A 22,046-nucleotide genomic window follows, 5' to 3' on the forward strand; every position below is an offset into this window, starting at 1 on the left:
TCCCTGTGGTTTCGTTGAAATTGCTGGCTTTCCTGACCTTGTACTAGTTCAGGTTCCTTTCAAAGCACCCATAAAGTTCAACTTTTGTTCTGACTTCTTTTCAAAACATTGCAGGAATTCCAACTATTTGCAGGTTAGTGTCCAGTGAGCAAAAAAAATCCTTTTCTCAGTTTTTTTAGACACACAGACTTCTGAGTTTCCTTTTTGAAAACAAAACACTTGTAACAATGTGTTGAGAGGATAGTGGACAATGTTTGTGGAGTAGCACAGTGAGGGATAGGTCGTACATTGCATTAAGATAAGCGTGGGTGTCAGTGGTGGATGGTCAGATGGGGATGGGGATGGGGAAGTGCCTACACAGAGAAGGATGGGTGCACCTGCAAGGTGTATTGGTATGAGAAATGATGTGCAGGAAAAGGCTTGGATAGGCAGATTAAGGAGGAGGCGCATTGGGGTAACTTTCATCTCAGGATGTACTTGAATGTGCCAAGCCACTCACCTTTTCTTCCCTGGTTAGGTCGTTAAACTATTTCTGGCACTGTATCCAGGAGTGTGGCACTACGGTCTTGCTGCTGACCATCTTATTCTCTGTGGCAGGCTTCTTTCTCCTATTGACAGGGAGAACAATCTCTCTGTGGGCCCTTATAGCCTGCAGCATCAGCTCCAGGGAGGTATCTGGGAAGCACGGTGCTGCCTTGCAATATGGCAAGTCCATTGTTCCATAATTTGGCTCTGTCAAACACTTCTGCAATGCCTGATCGCGCTAATTGGTCGGGAAACTTGGAAGTCAGATGTAAATTGTCGTGCAAGACCCCCACCTGCCAAGAATGAGGCATATTAATTTTGCCATTACGGACATTAGATTTCAAACTGTTGCTGAAGTGGGCCAGGCCCATGGGTGGAAAAACATTTTTGCATACCAACAGCCAGTGTTTGGAAGGACAAAGGGGCTGTTCCCTGCTCCAATTTAACCCAAAATGCATTTTGAGCACCAGGTATTGTGTGTAACAAGAGACATTCCAGGTCGGCTAAGACCAGAGAATCTACAAACAGACCTGGTCAGACCAGCTAGTCGCATGACTAACCTGCTTGGCAACCTGGGTTTTTCTGAATTGTACAAGCAGTTTGAACTGAGAGTGTCTGTTTGCTCCTGGACTGAAAAGACCTCTCCTGGCTGGCTAGCCACAGCCACCTGTCTGTCTGCTCCCATCGCTTTCTCACAGAACTCCAAATCCACTGAAGACACATAAACCCCAAGAGAGAAAAGTCTCCTACAGCGAACAAGGTTCAAGAAGAATACTGGGCCCAATGAAAAGCAATATCTACCTGCAATCAAGGACTCTACAGTGAGCTCAAAGAACCATAACAAAAACCCTCTTCAGAGATTGCCTTAAACTTTTCCACTTTATTTCTTCTGCTCTGTTCTGTCTCTATCTGCATGTGTGTATTGCATATGCATGCTAGCATGAGCGCGTCATGTATCCATAGGCGTCAACCAAATTACAATTCAAGTTTAAGTTTAATAAATTTCAACCTTTCTTCTTTAAACCTAAGAAAACCTGTTTGTGCTGGTTTCTTTGCCTTATAATTGAAGAGCCTGTCACTCTAGAATTGGCCTTTATAGCCACTCCAGGCGATGCTCCACACACCACTGACCACCTCCAGGCGCTTACCCATTGTCTCTCGAGATAAGGAGGCCAAAGAAAGAATTGTAAAGCAGTGAACAAGGATTCACCAAGGGGGAGCTAAAAACACAGTGTGTTTAAAATTAAAACCTGTTACAGTATGACCAGATGAAAGCTGAAAGGGAACCCTAGACCCCTTTCTCACCGGGCCATAGCAAAATGCAGAGGCTGCATTAAAAAGCTACTGACAAACGAGCTTCTGAAACTTATGCATTCCCCACGTGCTGCCAGGCACCCCTGCTGCCAATGGCTTGAAAAGTTCAAATCCAGCCCATGGGTTTTAATATTGCTAACAAGTCTATCATGTGGTAATTTGTCAAATGCCTCCATCCTTAAACCTCTCTGTTACTTCATCAAAGAATTCCATCAAGTTAGTAAAATATAATTTGACTTTAACAAATCCATGTCCCAGATTAATATAAAAGCAAAATACTGCAGATGCTGGAAATCTGAAACAAAAACAAGAAATGCTGGAACCACTCAGCAGGTCTGGCAGCATCTGTGGAAAGAGAAGCAGAGTTAAAGTTTCGGGTCAGCGACCCTTCTTCGGAATCCGAAGAAGGGTCGCTGACCCGAAACATTAACTCTGCTTCTCTTTCCACAGATGCTGCCAGACCTGCTGAGTGGTTCCAGCATTTCTTGTTTTTGTTCCATGTCCCAGATTGTTGTCTGTAAAAGTCTTCCCACCACTGATGTTAGTTGACTGGCCTATAGTTGCCGGGTTTATTTCCCTCTCTCCTTTTTTAAACAGTGGTGTAACATTTGCAATCCTCCAGTCCTCTGTCACCACCCTCATATCTACCAGAACGTGATAAACTCAATTATTTTTGTTATTCCTTCTATTCCTCAGGAACAGCTGTGAACCAAATATCCCTTTTCCCAGAAGATTGTAGCCAGAGCCTCTGCAATTTCCATCATTATTTCCCTTCATAACTTTGGATGCATCCTATCTGGACTGGGTGACTTTTCTACTTTGAGGGCTCCCAAGCTTTGCAGTACCTCCTCCTTATCTATTTTTACCATCCCTGATGGTAATCTGTCAGCCTTACCTGGTCTGACCTACATGTGACTCCAGACCCTCAACAATGTGGCTGACTCTTAACCAATCTCTGAAATGGCCTAGCCAGCCACTCAGTTGGCAAGGAGAATTAATGCTGGCCTTGCCAGTGATGCCCACATCCCATGAAAGAATTTTTTAAAAAGGCAGACATTGGTAGCATCCTCTTCTCCAGTGCACAGATGCAAAGTACTCATTCAGTGTGTCAGCCATGCTCTGTGCCTGCACAAGTGTGGTACCGAGACTTGTACATAATACTTCAACTGAAACCTAACCTGAGAACTGTAAAGGTAGAGCTTGACTTCCTTATTTTTGTATTCAATGACCTAACGTACAAAGCCGAGTATCCCATCCAGAGAAACATAGAAAATAGGAGCAGGAGTAGGCCATTCAGTCCTTCGAGCCTGCTCTGTCATTCATTATGATCGTGGCTGATCATCCAACTCAGTAGCCTGTTCCCGCTTTCCCTCCATACCCTTTGATCCCTTTAGACCCAAGAGCTATATCTAACTCCTTTTTGAAAACATACAATGTTTTGGCCTCAACTACTTTCTGTGGTAGTGAATTCCACAGGCTCACCACTCTCTGAGTGAAGAAATTTCTCCTCATCTCAATCCTGAAAGGTTTACCCCGTATCCTTAGACTATGACCGCTGGTTCTGGATTCCCCCACCATTGGGACCATCCTTGCTGCATTTACCCGGTCAAGTCCTGTCAGAATTTTATAGGTTTCTATGAGATTCCTCCCTCACTCTTCTGAACTCCAGCGAATATAATCCTAACCAACTCAATCTCTCCTCATACACCAGTCCCGCCATCCCAGGACTGAGTCTTGTAAACCTTCGCTGCACTCCCTCTATAGCAAGAACATCCTTCCTCAGATAAGGAGACCAAAACTGCACACAATATTCCAGGTGTGGCCTCACCAAGGCCCTGTATAATTGCAGCAAGACATCCCTGCTCCTGTACTCGAATCGTCTCGCTATGAAGGCCAACATACCATTTGCCTTTTTTACCGCCTGTTGCACCTGCATGCTTACCTTCAGCGACTGGTGTACGAGAACACCCAAATCTTGCTGCATATTCCCCTCTCTCAGTTTATAGCCATTCAAATAATAATCTGCCTTCCTGTTTTTGCTACCAAAGTGGATAACCTCACATTTATCCACATTATACTGCATCTGCCATGCATTAGCCCACTCACTCAACTTGTCCAAATCACACCGAAGCCTCTCTACATCCTCCTCACAACTCACCCTCCCACCCAGTTTTGTGTCATCTGAAAATTTGGAGATATTACATCTAGTTTCCTCATCTAAATCATGAATGTATATTGTGAATAGCTGGGGTCCTAGCACCAATCCCTGTGGTACTCCCCTAGTCACTGCCTGCCATTTGGAAAAAGACCCATTTATCTCTACTCTTTGTTTCCTGTCTGCCAACCAATTTTCTGTCCATCGCAATACACTACCCCCAATCCCATACGCTTTAATTTTACATGCTAATCTCTTATGTGGAACTTTGTCGAAAGCCTTCTGAAAGTCCAAATAAACCACATCTACTGGCTCCCCCTCATCAACTCTACTAGTTACATCCTTGAAGAATTCGAGTAGATTTGTTAAGCATGATTTCCCTTTCGTAAATCCATGCTGACTCTGCCCGATTCTACCACTGTTCTCTAAGTGCTCTGCTATAAAATCTTTGAGAATGGACTCCAGAATTTTCCCCACTACCGACGTCAGGCTGACTGGACTATAATTCCCTGCTTTCTCTCTACCTCCCTTTTTAAATAGTGGGGTTACATTAGCTATCCTCCAATCTGTAGGGACTGTTCCAGAGTCTATAGAATCTTGGAAGATGACCACCAATGCATCCACTATTTCTAGTGCCACTTCCTTAAGTATTCTGGGATGCATAACATCAGGCCCTGGGGATTTATTGGCCTTCAATCTCATCAAGGACCCTCACGTCTTTGATATATTTAACATCTAGAAATCTATCGATCTCTGTCTTGAATATACTCAGTGACTCAGCCTCCAGAGCCCTCAGGGGTAGAGAATTCCAAAAATTCACCAGCCTCTGAGTGAAGAAATAAAACTCCACATCAGACAGAAAAACATTGTTCACCATTAGCATCTCCTTCTATCCCTTAGCCACTTTTGTATGCATGCTGCCACTGCCCCTATCGTACCATGTGCTTCTATTTTCAGTTAAGTCTGCTGTGTGAAACTTTATTCAATACTTTTAGAAAGTTCATATCTACAACTACTGCACTATTCTATTAAACCTCTCTATTACTTCAGCAAAGAACTCAATCAGGTCAGTCAGAGACGATTCACCTTTAACAACTCCGTGCTGACTGTCTGGGTAGTTGAGAAAAGGTAAAGTACAACTGGTGCTCATCTCAGGATGGTGTTGAGGAGAAGCTCACAGTATTTGAACTGAGATACTTGACCTTAAAATGATTAAACAGGCTCAAAAGCTTTAAGACTTCCGAAATCTTGAGGTCAGCCTCATTTGCATGAAGGGGATAGGTGGTTGTGACATTTTTAATGTTTCCTGAGCTGTGTCCCATAGGGAAACTGGAATTTCTCAGTAGCATCTTGCTGCTTCCTGGGAGGTATGGCCCATATAAGCCAAAGAATGTGCAAAACTGAAACAAAGGAGGAATTTTACAATTGCTGCTTTCAAATCACTCCATGTAATTGTGTGCCATGACAAAATTGGCTTTTGGGCCTTCATTTCTGCCAAAATATTCTCCTCGCGGGCAAATACAGCTACATCATGAATATTTTGCACTGGGGTGGGATTTCTGGCATGTGATCTCATCCCACCAGCCTCACTGCTTCTGGTGCCAGGATAGTGGGGATGGGGTGCGGGGGGAGGGTGGTGCATGCAAGAAGCCCCAACTCCCACTTCTAGTGCAATCTTTCTACATTAAAAAAGGGTCAGAGGCCCTGTAATGCTGGCCTACCTACCCTGTTCAAGTTACCGTAGTGCATTCCTTGGCGCAGGAATTACAGGCGTGTTTAAAAGCAAAGTTTGGTGGATGTAAATGTCCATGATTGCTGAGGGTGTAGCCCCCAAATCAAGAAACCTAGGTCTGTGTACCTCACACTGGAATAAATTTCATGGCCAGGGCTCATAAACAAAATGGGTAGGAAGTCAAGGAAAACAACAGAAAGTCAAGTGGCTCAAGGCCATCTGCTGGGCCCAAGGTAAATGTGGGATGTGGGGAACAGAGCTCATGTTAAAGTCTTTGTTTCACAAAATCATGGCGGATTGGTGCGAAAGTTGGGAATGTTGAGATCTACGCTCCCCATGTGTGGCCCAGATGAAAGGAAGTGGTGGTGGGTGGTGGTGCGGGGGAGGGTGGTGGGTGGCGGGTGGTGGTGCGGGGGAGGGTGGTGGGTGGTGGTGCGGGGGAGGGTGGTGGGTGGTGGTGCGGGGGAGGGTGGTGGGTGGTGGTGTGGGGGAGGGTGGTGGGTGGTGGTTGGTGGTGCGGGGGGTGTGTGGTGGTGCGGGGGAGGGTGGTGGGTGGTGGTGCGGGGGAGGGTGCCAGTTCCTTAAGCAATGAAGTTGAATCATTCTTGTTTAATCTTGCTCACTAATGCCACGTGCAATTGCTGTGTAGCTGCAGTTGCCAGTTATTGTACTGCAGGTAAATTGCTTAAGGAACCGAAGAGACCTGACTTGAACTGGAAAAAAAACAATGTTTTGAAGGGAATGCTGTTCCTTATTTGTTGGAAATTACCCCATACACACGTGCATATTGAAGGGAAAATTTTGAGTTTGAAGACATTTTTGAGATTGTCAAAAATCTCAAAAGGATGAAAGGTTGGCGGGTTACTCAGTTCCAGACCTCATTACAGCCTTACTCCAAACATGTACAAAAGTGCTGAACTCCAGAGGTGAGCTGAAAGTGACTGCCCTTGACATCAAGGAGCCCTAGCAAAACTGGAATCAGTGGGAGTCAGGGGGACAACTCTCCGCTGGTTGGAGTCATACCTAGCACAAAGGAAAATGGTTGCTGTTGTTGGAGGTCAATCATCGCAGGACATCACATCAGGAGTTCCGTAGGGTAGTGTCCTAGGTCAAAGCATCTTTAGCTGCTTCATCAATGACCTTCCTTCCAACAAAGGTCAGAAGTGTGGATGTTTGCTGATGATCGCAGTATTGATTACCATTCGCAATTCCTCAGATCCCCATTTCCCCTTGACATTCAACAGCATTATCATTGCTGAATCCCCCACCATCAACATCCTAGGGGTTACCATTGCCCAGAAACCTAACAGGACTGGGCATATAAATACTGTGGCTACAACAGCTGGTCAGAGGCGGGGAATTTTGCAGTTAAAGACATGGGAACACCACCACCTGTAAGTTCCCCTCCAAGTCACTCACTATCCTGACTCTTCCTTCACTGTTGCTGGGTCAGAATCCTGGAACACCCTTCACAAAAAGCACTGTAGGTATACCTATACCACATGGACTGCAGCAGTTCAAGAAAGCAGTTCACCACCACCTTCTCAAGGGTAATTAGGAATAGGCAATAAATGCTGGTCTTGCCAGAGATGCCCACATCTACTGTCTATTGGAAGGCTGATAAAGGACAGGAAGTGCAACAATTTTATAATAATTTTAATATCAAAACATCCAACAGAGGATCTCATAAAAGCTGTTTACTTACTTGCCTTCCAAGGTGGCTCACTCACTTCAGCAACACCAAAGTCATAACACTTGCTTTTGAGAGTCCAAATACAGTATAGCTCTCTGCCCCCTGTGATATTCTTTTAACCAAAAACAGTAAAGTACCTCATGTGCCACATAATCTGGAGGCAGTTTTCTCAGCATACTGTCAGCCAGTTTAAAGACAGTGGCTTCTCGAGTCTCTCCACCTCCTCCAGAACTTTCCTTTGGCTGGATGTTGGTGATAGTGCTGAGAATTTCAGCCGCAGTGTTACTCTGGTACCTAAGGGAAAAGAGAACAATAAAATGCAGAGAGTCAGATGCCAGGCATTAATTACTTAAATCTCCTGTGTGCTGCTCTGACGGCTCCATTGGCGAAGTCTGTGCATAGCTAAATCATACAAAGAAGTTCACAAGTTTGATACAAAAAATACAGTGGATGCCGGAACTCTCAAATAAAAACAGAAAATGCAGAAATATTCAGCAGGTCTGGCAGCATCTGTGGAGAGAGAAACAGAGTTAACATTGCAGGTCTACGGTTTTTCCTCAGAAATGTTATTGACTTGAAAAGTTAACTCTGCTTCTCTCGCCCTGATCACTGCCAGACCTGAAGAGTATTTCTAGCATTTCACAAGTTTGATCTTGAGTCTATGCCAAGTTAGCCAATGTCTGGAAAGGCATGGATTGGGGAGCAGAAAATTGGTTTAGGTTCCTACTGCTGATGATTATGCAATAATTTCTGCTGGAAGCATACATATGTTAATCTGGATAAGAACAGAATTGAGGTTGGCTGTGAAGCCCCTGTGTCCAAATAGCCTGCTGAGTCTCACTGATTCAGCTGACATGAAAATGCAGGCAGGATCCCAATGGATAACTTGTATCCATGGAACCAAACATCAGCAAGAAGTCAACACCTGAAGAAGAGGGAGGAGAGGTGGGATAAAAAGAGATCTTCAATCTTGGGTCTTTTCTTACACTAGATTATTTCCATAATAAGCTGTAGCCCCTGTTTCCACGGCTCATGATTCCACAACCATCCTCACCAACTGACCATTAGTATAATGAAGTACATTCACCAACGATTGTAAAAGTTGAGAGAATGATTGGTTTATGAAGGAAAAGCACGGCTGCTTTGATAGATGATAGGGCACTGCAGTGCAGAAATCTGGAACTTGCCCCACAAAAGGCTGTGGAAGGTAGGATAATTTAGTACTGTAAGATTCTATGAATTGAAATTTTCAAGACTGAGATCAATTGATTTTTGTCAGGTAAGAATTTCAAGGGAGAGAGGTAGCACTGCGAGAACAGTGGAAGGTCTGAGAGCAAAGCAGGGATAAAGCAATGGCAGAGAGAGGGAGAGAGGTAGCATTGCGAATACAGTCCGGAAGGTCTGAAGCACAGCAGGGATATATCAGGGCTCAGTACTGGATCCCCTGCTTTCAGGTGTATATATTAACAATTTGGATGTAAATGGTGGAGGCCTGATCAAGAAGTTTGCAGACGACACAAAGATTTGCCGTGTGGTAGATAGCGAGGAGGATAGCTGTAGGCTGCAGGAAGATATTGATGGTCTGGTCAGATGGGCAGAAAAGTGGCAAATGCAATTCAACCTGGAGGAGTGTGAGGTGATGCTTTTGAGAGGTTAAACAAGGCAAAGTAATACATGATTAATGGGAAAATACTGAGAAGTGCAGAGGAAGTGAGGGACCTTGAGTGAATATCCACAGATCCCTGAAGGTAGCAGGACAGGTCGATAAGGTGGTGAAGAAGGCATATGGAATCCTTTACTTTATTAGCCGAGGTATAGAATACAAGAGCAGGGAGTTTATGCTGGAACTGTATAACTCATTGGTTAGGTCACAACTTGAATACTGTGTGCAGTTCTGGTCACCTCATTACAGAAAGGATGTAATTGCACGAAAGGGCACAGATGTTGCCAGAACTGGAAAGATGCAGCTATGAGGAAAGATTAAATATGCTGGAGTTGTTCAAAATGTACAAAATTTTGAGCTGGGCCAGGATAGAACGAAGAACAAAGAACAGTACAGCACAGGAACAGGCCATTCGGCCCTCCAAGCCTGTGCCGATCTTGATGCCTGCCTAAACTAAAACCTTCTGCACTTCCGGGGACCGTATCCCTCTATTCCCATTCTATTCATGTATTTGTCAAGATCCCTCTTAAACGTCGCCATCGTACCTGCTTCCACCACCTCCCCCGGCAGCAAGTTCCAGGCACTCACCACCCTCTCTGTAAAGAACTTACCTCGCACATCCCCTCTAAACTTTGCCCCTCTCACCTTAAACTTATGGCCCTTAGTAACTGACTCTTCCACCCAGGGAAAAAGCTTCTGACTATCCACTCTGTCCATGCCGCTCATAACTTTGTAAACCTCTATCATGTCGCCCCTCCTCCTCCGTCGTTCCAGTGAAAACAATCCGAGTTTATCCAACCTCTCCTCATAGCTAATGCCCTCCAGACCAGGCAACATCCTGGTAAACCTCTTCTGTACCCTCTCCAAAGCCTCCACGTCCTTCTGGTAGTGTGACGACCAGAATTGCATGCAATATTCCAAGTGTGGCCCAACTAGGGTTCTGTACAGCTGCAGCATGACTTGCCAATTTTTATACTCTATGCCCCGACCAATGAAGGCAAGCATTAGGCAAGATAGAGTGGAGGTGAAGGATTTATTCACCTTAGCAGAAAGGTCAGTGATGAGCAGGGCATAGATTTAAAGTGATTGGTAGAAAAATTAGTGGGGAGAAGAGGAAAACCTTTTTCACCCAGAGCATAGTGAGGGTCTGGAACTCACTGCCTGAAAGGGTAGTTGAGGCAGAGACCCTCGACTCATTCAAAAGGAGTCTGAAAATGCACCTCAAGTGCTGTAATCTGCAGGGCTATGGACCAAATGCTGGAAGATGGGATTAGAATAGGTGGATAATTTTTCAGGCAGCACAGACACGATGGGCTAAGTGGCCTCTGTCTGTGCGATAAACATTCTATGATTCTATGATCAGTTACGGAGAGAGGGAGGGAGAGCTCAGCGAGAAGACCTGACAGTCCGACAACCGAGCAGTGATAAAGCAACGGCTGAGAACAGCGGAAGGTCAGAGAGCACAGTGGAGTAAAGAAAAAGCAGCATTAGAGAAAGCACTGCAAGAATAGCGGAAGGTCTGACAACGCAGCAGGGAAAAAGCAGAGGGAGAGAGAGAGAGAGCACTGCGAGAACAGCGGAAGGGCCAAGAGCACATTTGGGATAAAGTAGCAGGAGCGAGAGAGAGAGAAGGAGAGGGAGAGAGCACAGTGAGAACAGAAGGACCGAGAGCACAGTGGGGATAAAGCAGCATGAGGGATAGAGAGGGAGATTTAGCACATTGTGAGAACAAAGGATGCACCGAGAACATAATGGGGACAGAGCAGCCGGAGAGGGAGAGAGAGAGAGAGAGAGAGAAAGCACAGTGAGAACAGAGGAAGATCTGACAGCACAGCGGGGATCGAGCAGCAGGAGAGGGAGAGAAAGAGAGAGAGAGGGAGACAGAAAGCACAGTGAGAAAAGAGGAAGGTGTAAGAGCACAGCAGGTATCGAGCAGCAGGAGATACAGAGAGAGAAAGCACAGTCAGATCAGAGGAAGGTCTGAAAGCACAGCGGGGGTAAAGCAGCAGTGGATAGAGAGAGAGAGAGAGCACAGTGAGAACAGAGGAAGGTCTGAGGATGCAGCGGGGATTGAGCAGCAGGAGAGGGAGAGAGAGAGAGAGACAGAAAGCACAGTGAGAATAGAGGAAGGAGTAAGAGCACTGCAGGTATCGAGCAGCAGGAGATAGAGAGAGAGAAAGCACAGTGAGAACAGAGGAAGTTCTGATAGCACAGAGGGGATAAAGCAGCATCACAAAGAGAGATAGAGCACAGTGAGAACAGAAGAAGGTCTGAGAGCCCAGCGGGGATAAAGCAGTGGCCGAGAGAGAGAGGGAGAATGCAGAGTGAGAACAGAGGAAGATGTGAGATCACAGTGGGCATCGTGCAGCAGGAGAGAGAGAGAGAGAGAGAGGAAGCACAGAGAGGAGAGGAAGGTCTGAGAGCACAGTGGAGAATGAGCAGCAGGAGAGGAAGACAGAGAGAGAGAGAGAACGTACACAAAAACAAGAAATGCTGGATTCACTCTGCAGGTCTGGCAGCATCTGTGGAAAGAGAAGCAGAGTTAACGTTTCGGGTCAGTGACCCTTCTTCGGAACTCACAGAGAGAGAACGCACAGTGAGAACAGAGGAAGGTCTGAGGGTACAGCAGGGAAAGAGTAGCAGGGGAGGGAGAGAGAGAGAGAGAGAGAGAGAGCGAGAGAGAGTGAGAGAGAAAACACAGTGAGAGCAGAGGTAGGTCTGACAGGACAGTGGGGCTCGAGCAGCAGGAGACAAAGAGAGAGAGAGACAGCGAGAAAGCAAAGTGAGAACAGAGGAAGGTCTGAGAGCACAGCGGGGATCAAGCAGCAGCGGAGAGAGAGAGAGAGAGAGAGAAATCAGAGTGAGAACAGAGTAAGGTCTGACAGCACAGCGGGGATAAAGCAGCTGGAGAGGGAGAGAGAGAGGGAGAGAGAAAGCACAGTTAGAACAGAGGAGGGACTGAGAGCTCAGTGGGGATCGAGCAGCAGGAGAGGGAGAGTAAGAGAGAGAGAGAGAAAGCTCAGTGAGAACAGAGGAAGGTCTGAGGGTACAGCGGGGAAAGAGGAGCAGGAGAGGGGGAGAGTGAGAGAGAGAGAGAGAGAGCAAGCACAGTGAGAACAGAGGAAGGTCTGAGAGCACAGTGGGGATCGAGCAGCAGGAGAGGGAGAGACAGAGAGAAAGCTCAGTGAGAACAGAGGAAGGTCTGAGGGTACAGCGGGGAAAGAGGAGCAGGAGAGGGGGAGAGTGAGAGAGAGAGAGAGAGAGAGCAAGCACAGAGAGAACAGAGGAAGGACTGAGAGCCCAGCGGGGATAAAGCAGTGGGAGAGAGAGAGAGAAAGCACAGAGAGAACAGAGGAAGGTCTGACAGCACAGTGGGGATTGAGCAGCAGGGGAGGGAGAGAGAGAGAGAGAGAGAGCAATGCACAGTGAGAACAGAGGAAGCTCTGACAGCCCAGCGGGGATAAAGCAGCAGCACAAAGAGAGATAGAGCACAGTGAGAACAGAGGAAGGTCTGAGAGCCCAGCGTGGATAAAGCAGTGGCCGAGAGATAGAGAGAATGCAGAGTGAGAACAGAAGGAGATGTGAGAGCACAGTGGGCATCGTGCAGCAGGAGAGAGAGAGAGAGAGGAAGCACAAAGAGAAGAGAGAAAGGTCTGAGAGCACAATGGGGATCGAGCAGCAGGAGAGACAGAGAGAGAGAGAATGCACAGTGAGAACAGAGGAAGGTCTGAGGGTACAGCGGGGAAAGAGTAACAGGAGAGGGAGAGAGAGAGAGTGAGAGCGAGTGAGAGCAAAAACACAGTGTGAGCAGAGGTAGGTCTGACAGGACAGTGGGGCTCGAGCAGCAGGAGACAAAGAGAGAGAGAGAGAGAGAGAAAGCAGAGTGAGAACAGAGGAAGGTCCGAAAGCACAGCGGGGATCGAGCAGCAGGAGAGTGAGAGAGAGAGAAAGAGTGAGAAAGCACAGTGAGAACAGTGGAAAGTCTGAGAGCACAGTGGGGATCGTGCAGCAGGAGAGGGAGAGAGAGAGAAAGAGAGAGAAAGCACAGTGAGAACAGAGGAAGGTCTGACAGCACAGTGGGGATCGAGCAGCAGGAGATAAAGAGAGAGAGACAGACAGAAAGCACAGTGAGAACAGAGAAAGGTCTGAGAGCACAACGCGGATCGAGCAGCTGGAGAGGGAGAGAGAGAGAGAGAAAGCACAGAGAAAACAGTGGAAGGTCTGAGAGCAGAGCGGGGATAAAGCAGCAGGAGAGACAGAGAGTGAGAGAAAGCACAGTGAGAACAGAGGAAGGTCTGAGAGCACAGCGGGGATAAAGCAGCAATGGAGAGAGAGACACACACAGAGTGAAAGCACAGTGAGAACAGAGGAAGGTCTGAGAGCACAGCGGGGATCAAGCAGCAACGGAGAGAGAGAGACAGACAGAGAGAAAGCACAGTGAGAACAGAGGAAGGTCTCAGCGGGGATCAAGCAGCAGTGGAGAGAGAGAGATAGACAGAGAGAAAGCACAGTGAGAACAGAGGAAGGTCTGAGAGCACAGCGGGGATCAAGCAGCAGGAGAGGGAGAGAGAGAGAGAGAGAGAGAGAGAAAGCACAGAGAGAACAGAACAAGGTCTGAGAGCACAGTGGGGATCGAGCAGCAGCAGAGGGAGTGAGAGAGAGAAAGCACAATGAGAACAGAGGAAGGTCTCAGAGCACAGAGGGGATTGCGCAGCTGCGGAGAGCGAGAGAGAGCACAGTGAGAACAGAGGAAGGTCTGAGAGCCCAGCCGGGATTGAGCAGCAAGAGAGGGAGAGAGAGAGAGAGACAAAGCACAGTGATAAGAGAGTAAGGGCTGAGCGTACAGCGGGGATTGAGCAGCAGGAGAGAGAGAGAGAGAGAGAGAAATCAGAGTGAGAACAGAGGAAGGTCTGACAGCACAGCGGGGATAAAGCAGCTGGAGACAGAGAGAGAGTGAGAGAGAGAGAAAGCACAGTGAGGTCTGACAGCACAGCAGGGATAAAGCAGCAGGAGAGGGAGTGAGAGACGGAGAGAGAAAGCACAGTGAGAACAGAGAAAGGTCTGAGAGCACAGCGCGGATCGAGCAGCAGGAGAGGGAGAGAGAGAGAGAGAAAGCACAGAGAGAACAGTGGAAGGTCTGAGAGTCGAGTGGGGATAAAGCAGCAGGAGAGACAGAGAGTGAGAGAAAGCACAGTGAGAACAGAGGAAGGTCTGAGAGCACAGCGGGGATAAAGGAGCAACGGAGAGAGAGAGAGACACACAGAGTGAAAGCACAGTGAGAACAGAGGAAGGTCTGAGAGCACAGCGGGGATAAAGCAGCAGCGGAGAGAGAGAGAGAGACAGAGAGAAAGCACAGTGAGAACAGAGGAAGGTCTCAGAGCACAGCAGGGATAGAGCAGCAATGGAGAGAGAGAGTGAGCACAGTGAGAACAGAGGAAGGTCTGAGAGCACAGCGGGGATCAAGCAGCAGTGGAGAACATAGAACATAGAACATACAGCACAGAACAGGCCCTTCGGCCCACAATGTTGTGCCGATCCTTTGTCCTCTGTCAAGGACAATTTAATCTATACCCCATCATTCTCCTTTATCCATATACCTATCCAAAAGCCTTTTGAAAGTCCCTAAAGTTTCTGACTCAACAACTTCCCCGGGCAAGGCATTCCATGCCTCGACCACTCTCTGGGTAAAGAACCTTCCCCTGACATCCCCCTTATATCTCCCACCCTTCACCTTAAATTTATGACCCCTTGTAACGCTTTGCTCCACCCGGGGAAAAAGTTTCTGACTGTCTACCCTATCTATTCCCCTGATCATCTTATAAACCTCTATCATGTCACCCCTCATCCTTCTCCGTTCTAATGAGAAGAGGCCTAGAATGTTCAGCCTTTCCTCGTAAGACTTATTCTCCATTCCAGGCAACATCCTGGTAAATCTCCTCTGCACCCTCTCCAAGGCTTCCACATCCTTCCTAAAATGAGGCGACCAGAACTGAACTGCACACAGTACTCCAAATGAGGCCTTACCAAGGTCCTGTACAACTGCATCATCACCTCACGGCTCTTAAATTCAATCCCTCTGCTAATGAACGCTAACACCCCATATGCCTTCTTCACAGCCCTATCCACTTGAGTTGCAACTTTCAATGATCTATGCACATAGACCCCAAGGTCTCTCTGCTCCTCCACATGCCCAAGAACCCTACCGTTAACCCAGTATTTTGCATTCATGTTTGTCCTTCCAAAATGGACGACCTCACACTTTTCAGGGTTAAACTCCATCTGCCACTTTTCAGCCCAGCACTGCAACCTATCCAAGTCCCTTTGCAGACGACAATAGCCCTCCTCGGTATCCACAACTCCACCAACCTTTGTATCATCTGCAAATTTACTGACCCACCCTTCGACTTCCTCATCCAAGTCGTTAATAAAAATCACAAACAGGAGAGGACCCAGAACTGATCCCTGCGGCACGCCACTGGTAACTGGGCTCCAGGCTGAGTATTTACCATCTAAGACCACTCTCTGCCTTCTATCAGTTAGCCAATTCTTAATCCAACTGGCCACATTCCCCACTATCCCATGCCTCCTGACTTTCTCCATAAGTCTACCATGGGGGACCTTATCAAATGCCTTACTAAAATCCATGTACACCACATCCACTGGTTTACCCTCATCCACTTGCTTGGTCACCTGCTCAAAGAATTCAATCAGGCTTGTGAGGCAAGACCTACCCCTCACAAAACCGTGCTGACTGTCCCGAATCAAGCAGTGTCTTTCCAGATGCTCAGAAATCCTATCCCTCAGCACCTTTTCCATCAACTTGCCTACCACCGAAGTAAGACTAACTGGCCTGTAATTCCCAGGGTTGTTCCTATTCCCTTTCTTGAACAGGGGCACAACATTTGCCACCCTCCAATCACCTGGTACCACCCCCGTCAGCAGAGAAGATGAAAAGATCATTGCCAGCGGCTCTGCAATTTCATCCCTTGCTTCCCATAACATCCTTGGATATACCCCGTCAGGCCCGGGAGACTTGTCTATCTTCAAGTTATTCAAAAACCCCAACACATCTTCCCTCCTAACGAGCACTTCCTCGAGCTTACCAGTCTGCTTCCCACCGTCCTCTTCAGTAATACACCCCTTCTCATTCGTAAATACCGAAGAGAAGTACTCATTCAAAACCTCACTTATCTCTTCCGGCTCAACACACAGTCTCCCGCTATTGTCCTTGACCGGACCTACGGTCCCCCTAGTCATCCTCATATTTCTGACATACGCGTAAAAGGCCTTGGGGTTTTCTTTTATCCTACCCGCCAAGCATTTTTCATGCCCTCTCTTAGCTCTCCTAATCCCTTTCTTCAGATCCTTCCTGGCCATCTTGTATCCCTCCAGAGCTATGCCTGTGCCCTTTTTCCTCAACTTTATATACGCATCCTTCTTCTTCCTAACAAGACTCTCAACCTCTCTTGTCAACCACGGTTCCCTCACATGACCATCCCTTCCCTGTCTGACAGGGACATGCTTATCAATGGCCCCTACTATCTGCTCCTTGAAAAAGTTCCACATTTCGACCGTGCCCTTCCCTGCCAGCATATGCTCCCAACTTAGGAGAGAGAGAGATAGACAGAGAGAAAGCACAGTGAGAACACAGGAAGGTCTGAGAGCACAGCGGGGATCAAGCAGCAGGAGAGGGAGAGAGAGAGAGAGAGAGAGAAAGCACAGAGAGAACAGAACAAGGTCTAAGAGCACAGTGGGGATCGAGCAGCAGCAGAGGGAGAGAGAGAGAGAAAGCACAATGAGAACAGAGGAAGGTCTGAGAGCACAGCGGGGATTACGTAGCTGCGGAGAGAGAGAGAGCACAGTGAGAACAGAGGAAGGTCTGAGAGCCCAGCCGGGATCGAGCAGCAGGAGAGGGAGAGAGAGAGAGAGAGAAAGCACAGTGATAAGAGAGTAAGGTCTGAGCGTACAGCAGGGATTGAGCAGCAGGAGAGAGAGAGAGAGAGAAATCAGAGTGAGAACAGAGGAAGGTCTGACAGCACAGTGGGGATAAAGCAGCTGGAGACAGAGAGAGAGTGAGAGAGAGAGAAAGCACAGTGAGGTCTGACAGCAGGGATAAAGCAGCAGGAGAGGGAGTGAGAGAGGGAGAGAGAAAGCACAGTGAGAACAGAGGAAGGTCTGAGCACATCGGGGATTGAGCAGCAGGAGAGGGACAGAGAAAGCACAGTGAGAACAGAGGAACGTCTGACAGCACGGCGGGGAGTAAGCAGCAGCAGAGGTAGAGAGAGAGAGAAAGAGAGAGAGCACAGTGAGAACAGAGTAAGGTCTGAGAGCACAGTGGGGATCGAGCAGCAGGAGAGAGTGAGAGAGAAAGCACAGTCAGAACAGAGGAAGGTCTGACAGCACAGCGGGGATTAAGCTGCAGGAGAGGTAGAGAGAGAGAGAGAGAGAGAGAGAACACAATGAGAACAGTGTAAGGTCTGAGAGCACAGTGGGGATCGAGCAGCAGGAGAGGGAGAGGGAGAGAGAGAGAAAGCACAGTGAGAACAGAGGAAGGTCTGAGGGTACAGCGGGGAAAGAGGAGCAGGAGAGGGGGAGAGTGAGAGAGAGAGAGAGAAAGAGAGAGCAAGCACAGAGAGAAGAGAGGAAGGTCTGAGAGCCCAGCGGGGATAAAGCTGTGGGAGAGAGAGAGAGAGATAGAGAGAGAGAAAGCACAGAGAGAACAGAGGAAGGTCTGACAGCACAGTGGGGATGAAGCAGTGGCCGAGAGAGAGAGAGAATGCAGAGTGAGAACAGAGGAAGATGTGAGAGCACAGCGGGCATCGTGCAGCAATAGAGAGAGAGAGAGAGGAAGCACAGAGAGGAGAGGAAGGTCTGAGAGCACAGTGGAGAATGAGCAGCAGGAGAGGAAGACAGAGAGAGAGAGAGAAAGCACACAAAAACAAGAAATGCTGGATTCACTCAGCAGGTCTGGCAGCATCTGTGGAAAGAGAAGCAGAGTTAACGTTTCGGGTCAGTGACCCTTCTTCGGAACTCACAGAGAGAGAACGCACAGTGAGAACAGAGGAAGGTCTGAGGGTACAGCAGGGAAAGAGTAGCAGGGGAGGGAGAGAGAGAGAGAGAGAGAGAGAGCGAGAGAGAGTGAGAGAGAAAACACAGTGAGAGCAGAGGTAGGTCTGACAGGACAGTGGGGCTCGAGCAGCAGGAGACAAAGAGAGAGAGAGACAGCGAGAAAGCAAAGTGAGAACAGAGGAAGGTCTGAGAGCACAGCGGGGATCAAGCAGCAGCGGAGAGAGAGAGAGAGAGAGAGCGAGAAATCAGAGTGAGAACAGAGTAAGGTCTGACAGCACAGCGGGGATAAAGCAGCTGGAGAGGGAGAGAGAGAGGGAGAGAGAAAGCACAGTTAGAATAGAGGAGGGACTGAGAGCTCAGTGGGGATCGAGCAGCAGGAGAGGGAGAGTAAGAGAGAGAGAGAGAAAGCTCAGTGAGAACAGAGGAAGGTCTGAGGGTACAGCGGGGAAAGAGGAGCAGGAGAGGGGGAGAGTGAGAGAGAGAGAGAGAGAGAGCAAGTACAGAGAGAACAGAGGAAGGACTGAGAGCCCAGCGGGGATAAAGCAGTGGGAGAGAGAGAGAGAAAGCACAGAGAGAACAGAGGAAGGTCTGACAGCACAGTGGGGATTGAGCAGCAGGGGAGGGAGAGAGAGAGAGAGAGAGAAAGCTCAGTGAGAACAGAGGAAGGTCTGAGGGTACAGCGGGGAAAGAGAAGCAGGACAGGGGGAGAGTGAGAGAGAGAGAGAGAGAGAGCAAGCACAGAGAGAACAGAGGAAGGACTGAGAGCCCAGCGGGGATAAAGCAGTGGCCGAGAGAGAGAGAGAGAGAAAGCACAGAGAGAACAGAGGAAGATGTGAGATCACAGTGGGCATCGTGCAGCAGGAGAGAGAGAGAGAGAGAGAGAGGAAGCACAGAGAGGAGAGGAAGGTCTGAGAGCACAGTGGAGAATGAGCAGCAGGAGAGGAAGACAGAGAGAGAGAGAGAAAGCACACAAAAACAAGAAATGCTGGATTCACTCAGCAGGTCTGGCAGCATCTGTGGAAAGAGAAGCAGAGTTAATGTTTCGGGTCAGTGACCCTTCTTCGGAACTCACAGAGAGAGAACGCACAGTGAGAACAGAGGAAGGTCTGAGGGTACAGCAGGGAAAGAGTAGCAGGGGAGGGAGAGAGAGAGAGAGAGCGAGAGAGAGTGAGAGAGAAAACACAGTGAGAGCAGAGGTAGGTCTGACAGGACAGTGGGGCTCGAGCAGCAGGAGACAAAGAGAGAGAGAGACAGCGAGAAAGCAAAGTGAGAACAGAGGAAGGTCTGAGAGCACAGCGGGGATCAAGCAGCAGCGGAGAGAGAGAGAGAGAGAGAGAGAGAAATCAGAGTGAGAACAGAGTAAGGTCTGACAGCACAGCGGGGATAAAGCAGCTGGAGAGGGAGGGAGAGAGAAAGCACAGTTAGAACAGAGGAGGGACTGAGAGCTCAGTGGGGATCGAGCAGCAGGAGAGGGAGAGTAAGAGAGAGAGAGAGAAAGCTCAGTGAGAACAGAGGAAGGTCTGAGGGTACAGCGGGGAAAGAGGAGCAGGAGAGGGGGAGAGTGAGAGAGAGAGAGAGAGAGAGCAAGCACAGAGAGAACAGAGGAAGGACTGAGAGCCCAGCGGGGATAAAGCAGTGGGAGAGAGAGAGAGAAAGCACAGAGAGAACAGAGGAAGGTCTGACAGCACAGTGGGGATTGAGCAGCAGGGGAGGGAGAGAGAGAGAGAGAGAAAGCTCAGTGAGAACAGAGGAAGGTCTGAGGGTACAGCGGGGAAAGAGAAGCAGGAGAGGGGGAGAGTGAGAGAGAGAGAGCGAGAGAGCAAGCACAGAGAGAACAGAGGAAGGACTGAGAGCCCAGCGGGGATAAAGCAGTGGGAGAGAGAGAGAGAAAGCACAGAGAGAACAGAGGAAGGTCTGACAGCACAGTGGGGATTGAGCAGCAGGGGAGGGAGAGAGAGAGAGAGAGAGAGCAATGCACAGTGAGAACAGAGGAAGCTCTGACAGCCCAGCGGGGATAAAGCAGCAGCACAAAGAGAGATAGAGCACAGTGAGAACAGAGGAAGGTCTGAGAGCCCAGCGGGGATAAAGCAGTGGCCGAGAGATAGAGAGAATGCAGAGTGAGAACAGAAGGAGATGTGAGAGCACAGTGGGCATCGTGCAGCAGGAGAGAGAGAGAGAGAGGAAGCACAAAGAGAAGAGAGAAAGGTCTGAGAGCACAATGGGGATCGAGCAGCAGGAGAGACAAAGAGAGAGAGAGAGACGGCACAGTGAGAACAGAGGAAGGTCTGACAGGACAGTGGGGCTCGAGCAGCAGGAGACAAAGAGAGAGAGAGAGAGAGAGAAAGCAGAGTGAGAACAGAGGAAGGTCCGAAAGCACAGCGGGGATCGAGCAGCAGGAGAGTGAGAGAGAGAGAAAGAGTGAGAAAGCACAGTGAGAACAGTGGAAAGTCTGAGAGCACAGTGGGGATCGTGCAGCAGGAGAGGGAGAGAGAGAGAAAGAAAGAGAAAGCACAGTGAGAACAGAGGAAGGTCTGACAGCACAGTGGGGATCGAGCAGCAGGAGATAAAGAGAGAGAGACAGACAGAAAGCACAGTGAGAACAGAGAAAGGTCTGAGAGCACAACGCGGATCGAGCAGCTGGAGAGGGAGAGAGAGAGAGAGAAAGCACAGTGAGAACAGAGGAAGGTCTGAGAGCAGAGCGGGGATAAAGCAGCAGGAGAGACAGAGAGTGAGAGAAAGCACAGTGAGAACAGAGGAAGGTCTGAGAGCACAGCGGGGATAAAGCAGCAATGGAGAGAGAGACACACACAGAGTGAAAGCACAGTGAGAACAGAGGAAGGTGTGAGAGCACAGCGGGGATAAAGCAGCAGCAGAAAGAGAGAGCAAGCACAGTGAGAACAGAGGAGGTTCTGAGAGCACCGCGGGGATAAAGCAGTGGCCAAGAGGGAGAGAGAGAGAAAGCAGAGCGAGAATAGAGGAAGATCTGAGAGCACAGTGGGGATCGAGCAGCAGGAGAGAAAGAGAGAGAGAGACAGAAAGCACAGAGAGAACAGAGGAAGGTCTGAAAGCACAGAGTAGATCGAGCAGCAGGAGAGTGAGAGAGAGAGAAAGAGAGAAAGCACAGTGAGAACAGACGAAGGTCTGAGAGCAGAGCGGGGATCGAGCAGCAGGAGAGGGAGAGAGTGAGAGAGAGAGAAAGCACAGTGAGAACAGAGGGAGGGCAGAGAGCACAGCGGGGATCGAGGAGCAGGAGAGGGAGAGAGAGTGAGAGAGGGAGAAAGCAGAGCAAGAACAGAGGAAGGTCTGACAGCACAGCGGGGATCGAGCAGCAGGAGAGGGAGAGAGAGAGAGAGAGGGTGAAAGCAGAGCAAGAACAGAGGAAGGTCTGACAGCATAGCGGGGATAAAGCAGTGGTGGAGAGAGAGAGAGAGAGAGAAATCACAGTGAGAACAGAGGAAGGTCAGACAGCACAGTGGGGATCGAGCAGCAGGAGAGAGTGAGAGAGACAGACAGACAGAGAGAGAGAGAGAGAGAGAAAGCACACTGAGAACAGAGGAAGGTCTGAGAGCAGAGTGGAGATAAATCAGCAGCGGAGAGAGAGAGAGAGAAAGCACAGAGAGATCAGAGGAAGGTATGAGAGCACAGCGGGGATCGAACAGCAGGAGAGGGAGAGAAAGTGAGAGAAAGCACAGTGAGAACAGAGGAAGTTCAGAGAGCACAGCGGGGATAAAGCAGCAGCAGAGAGAGAGAGAGCACATTGACAACAGAGGAAGGTCTGAGGGTACAGCTGGGATCGAGAAGCAGGAGAGGGAGAGAGAGAGAGAGAGAAAGCACAGTGAGAACCAAGGAAGTTCAGAGAGCACAGCGGGGATAAAGCAGCAGGAGAGACAGAGAG

At 48.7% G+C, this 22,046-nt stretch overlaps 1 protein-coding gene across 1 annotated transcript in view; it reads right to left on the reverse strand.

Annotated features, from left to right (window-relative positions):
- The window catches only part of LOC137367180 (dynein axonemal heavy chain 8-like), a 2,531,605-nt gene that overhangs the window by 121,483 nt on the left and 2,388,076 nt on the right, over nt 1-22,046 (reverse strand). Inside the window, exon 161 of the mRNA XM_068028616.1 lies at nt 7,557-7,713. Coding sequence (XP_067884717.1) covers nt 7,557-7,713 — 157 coding nt within the window. The remainder of the gene's footprint in view (nt 1-7,556; nt 7,714-22,046) is intronic.

This window comes from Heterodontus francisci, chromosome 3, assembly GCF_036365525.1.
Source record: "Heterodontus francisci isolate sHetFra1 chromosome 3, sHetFra1.hap1, whole genome shotgun sequence".
NCBI classification, from domain to species: Eukaryota; Metazoa; Chordata; class Chondrichthyes; order Heterodontiformes; family Heterodontidae; genus Heterodontus; species Heterodontus francisci.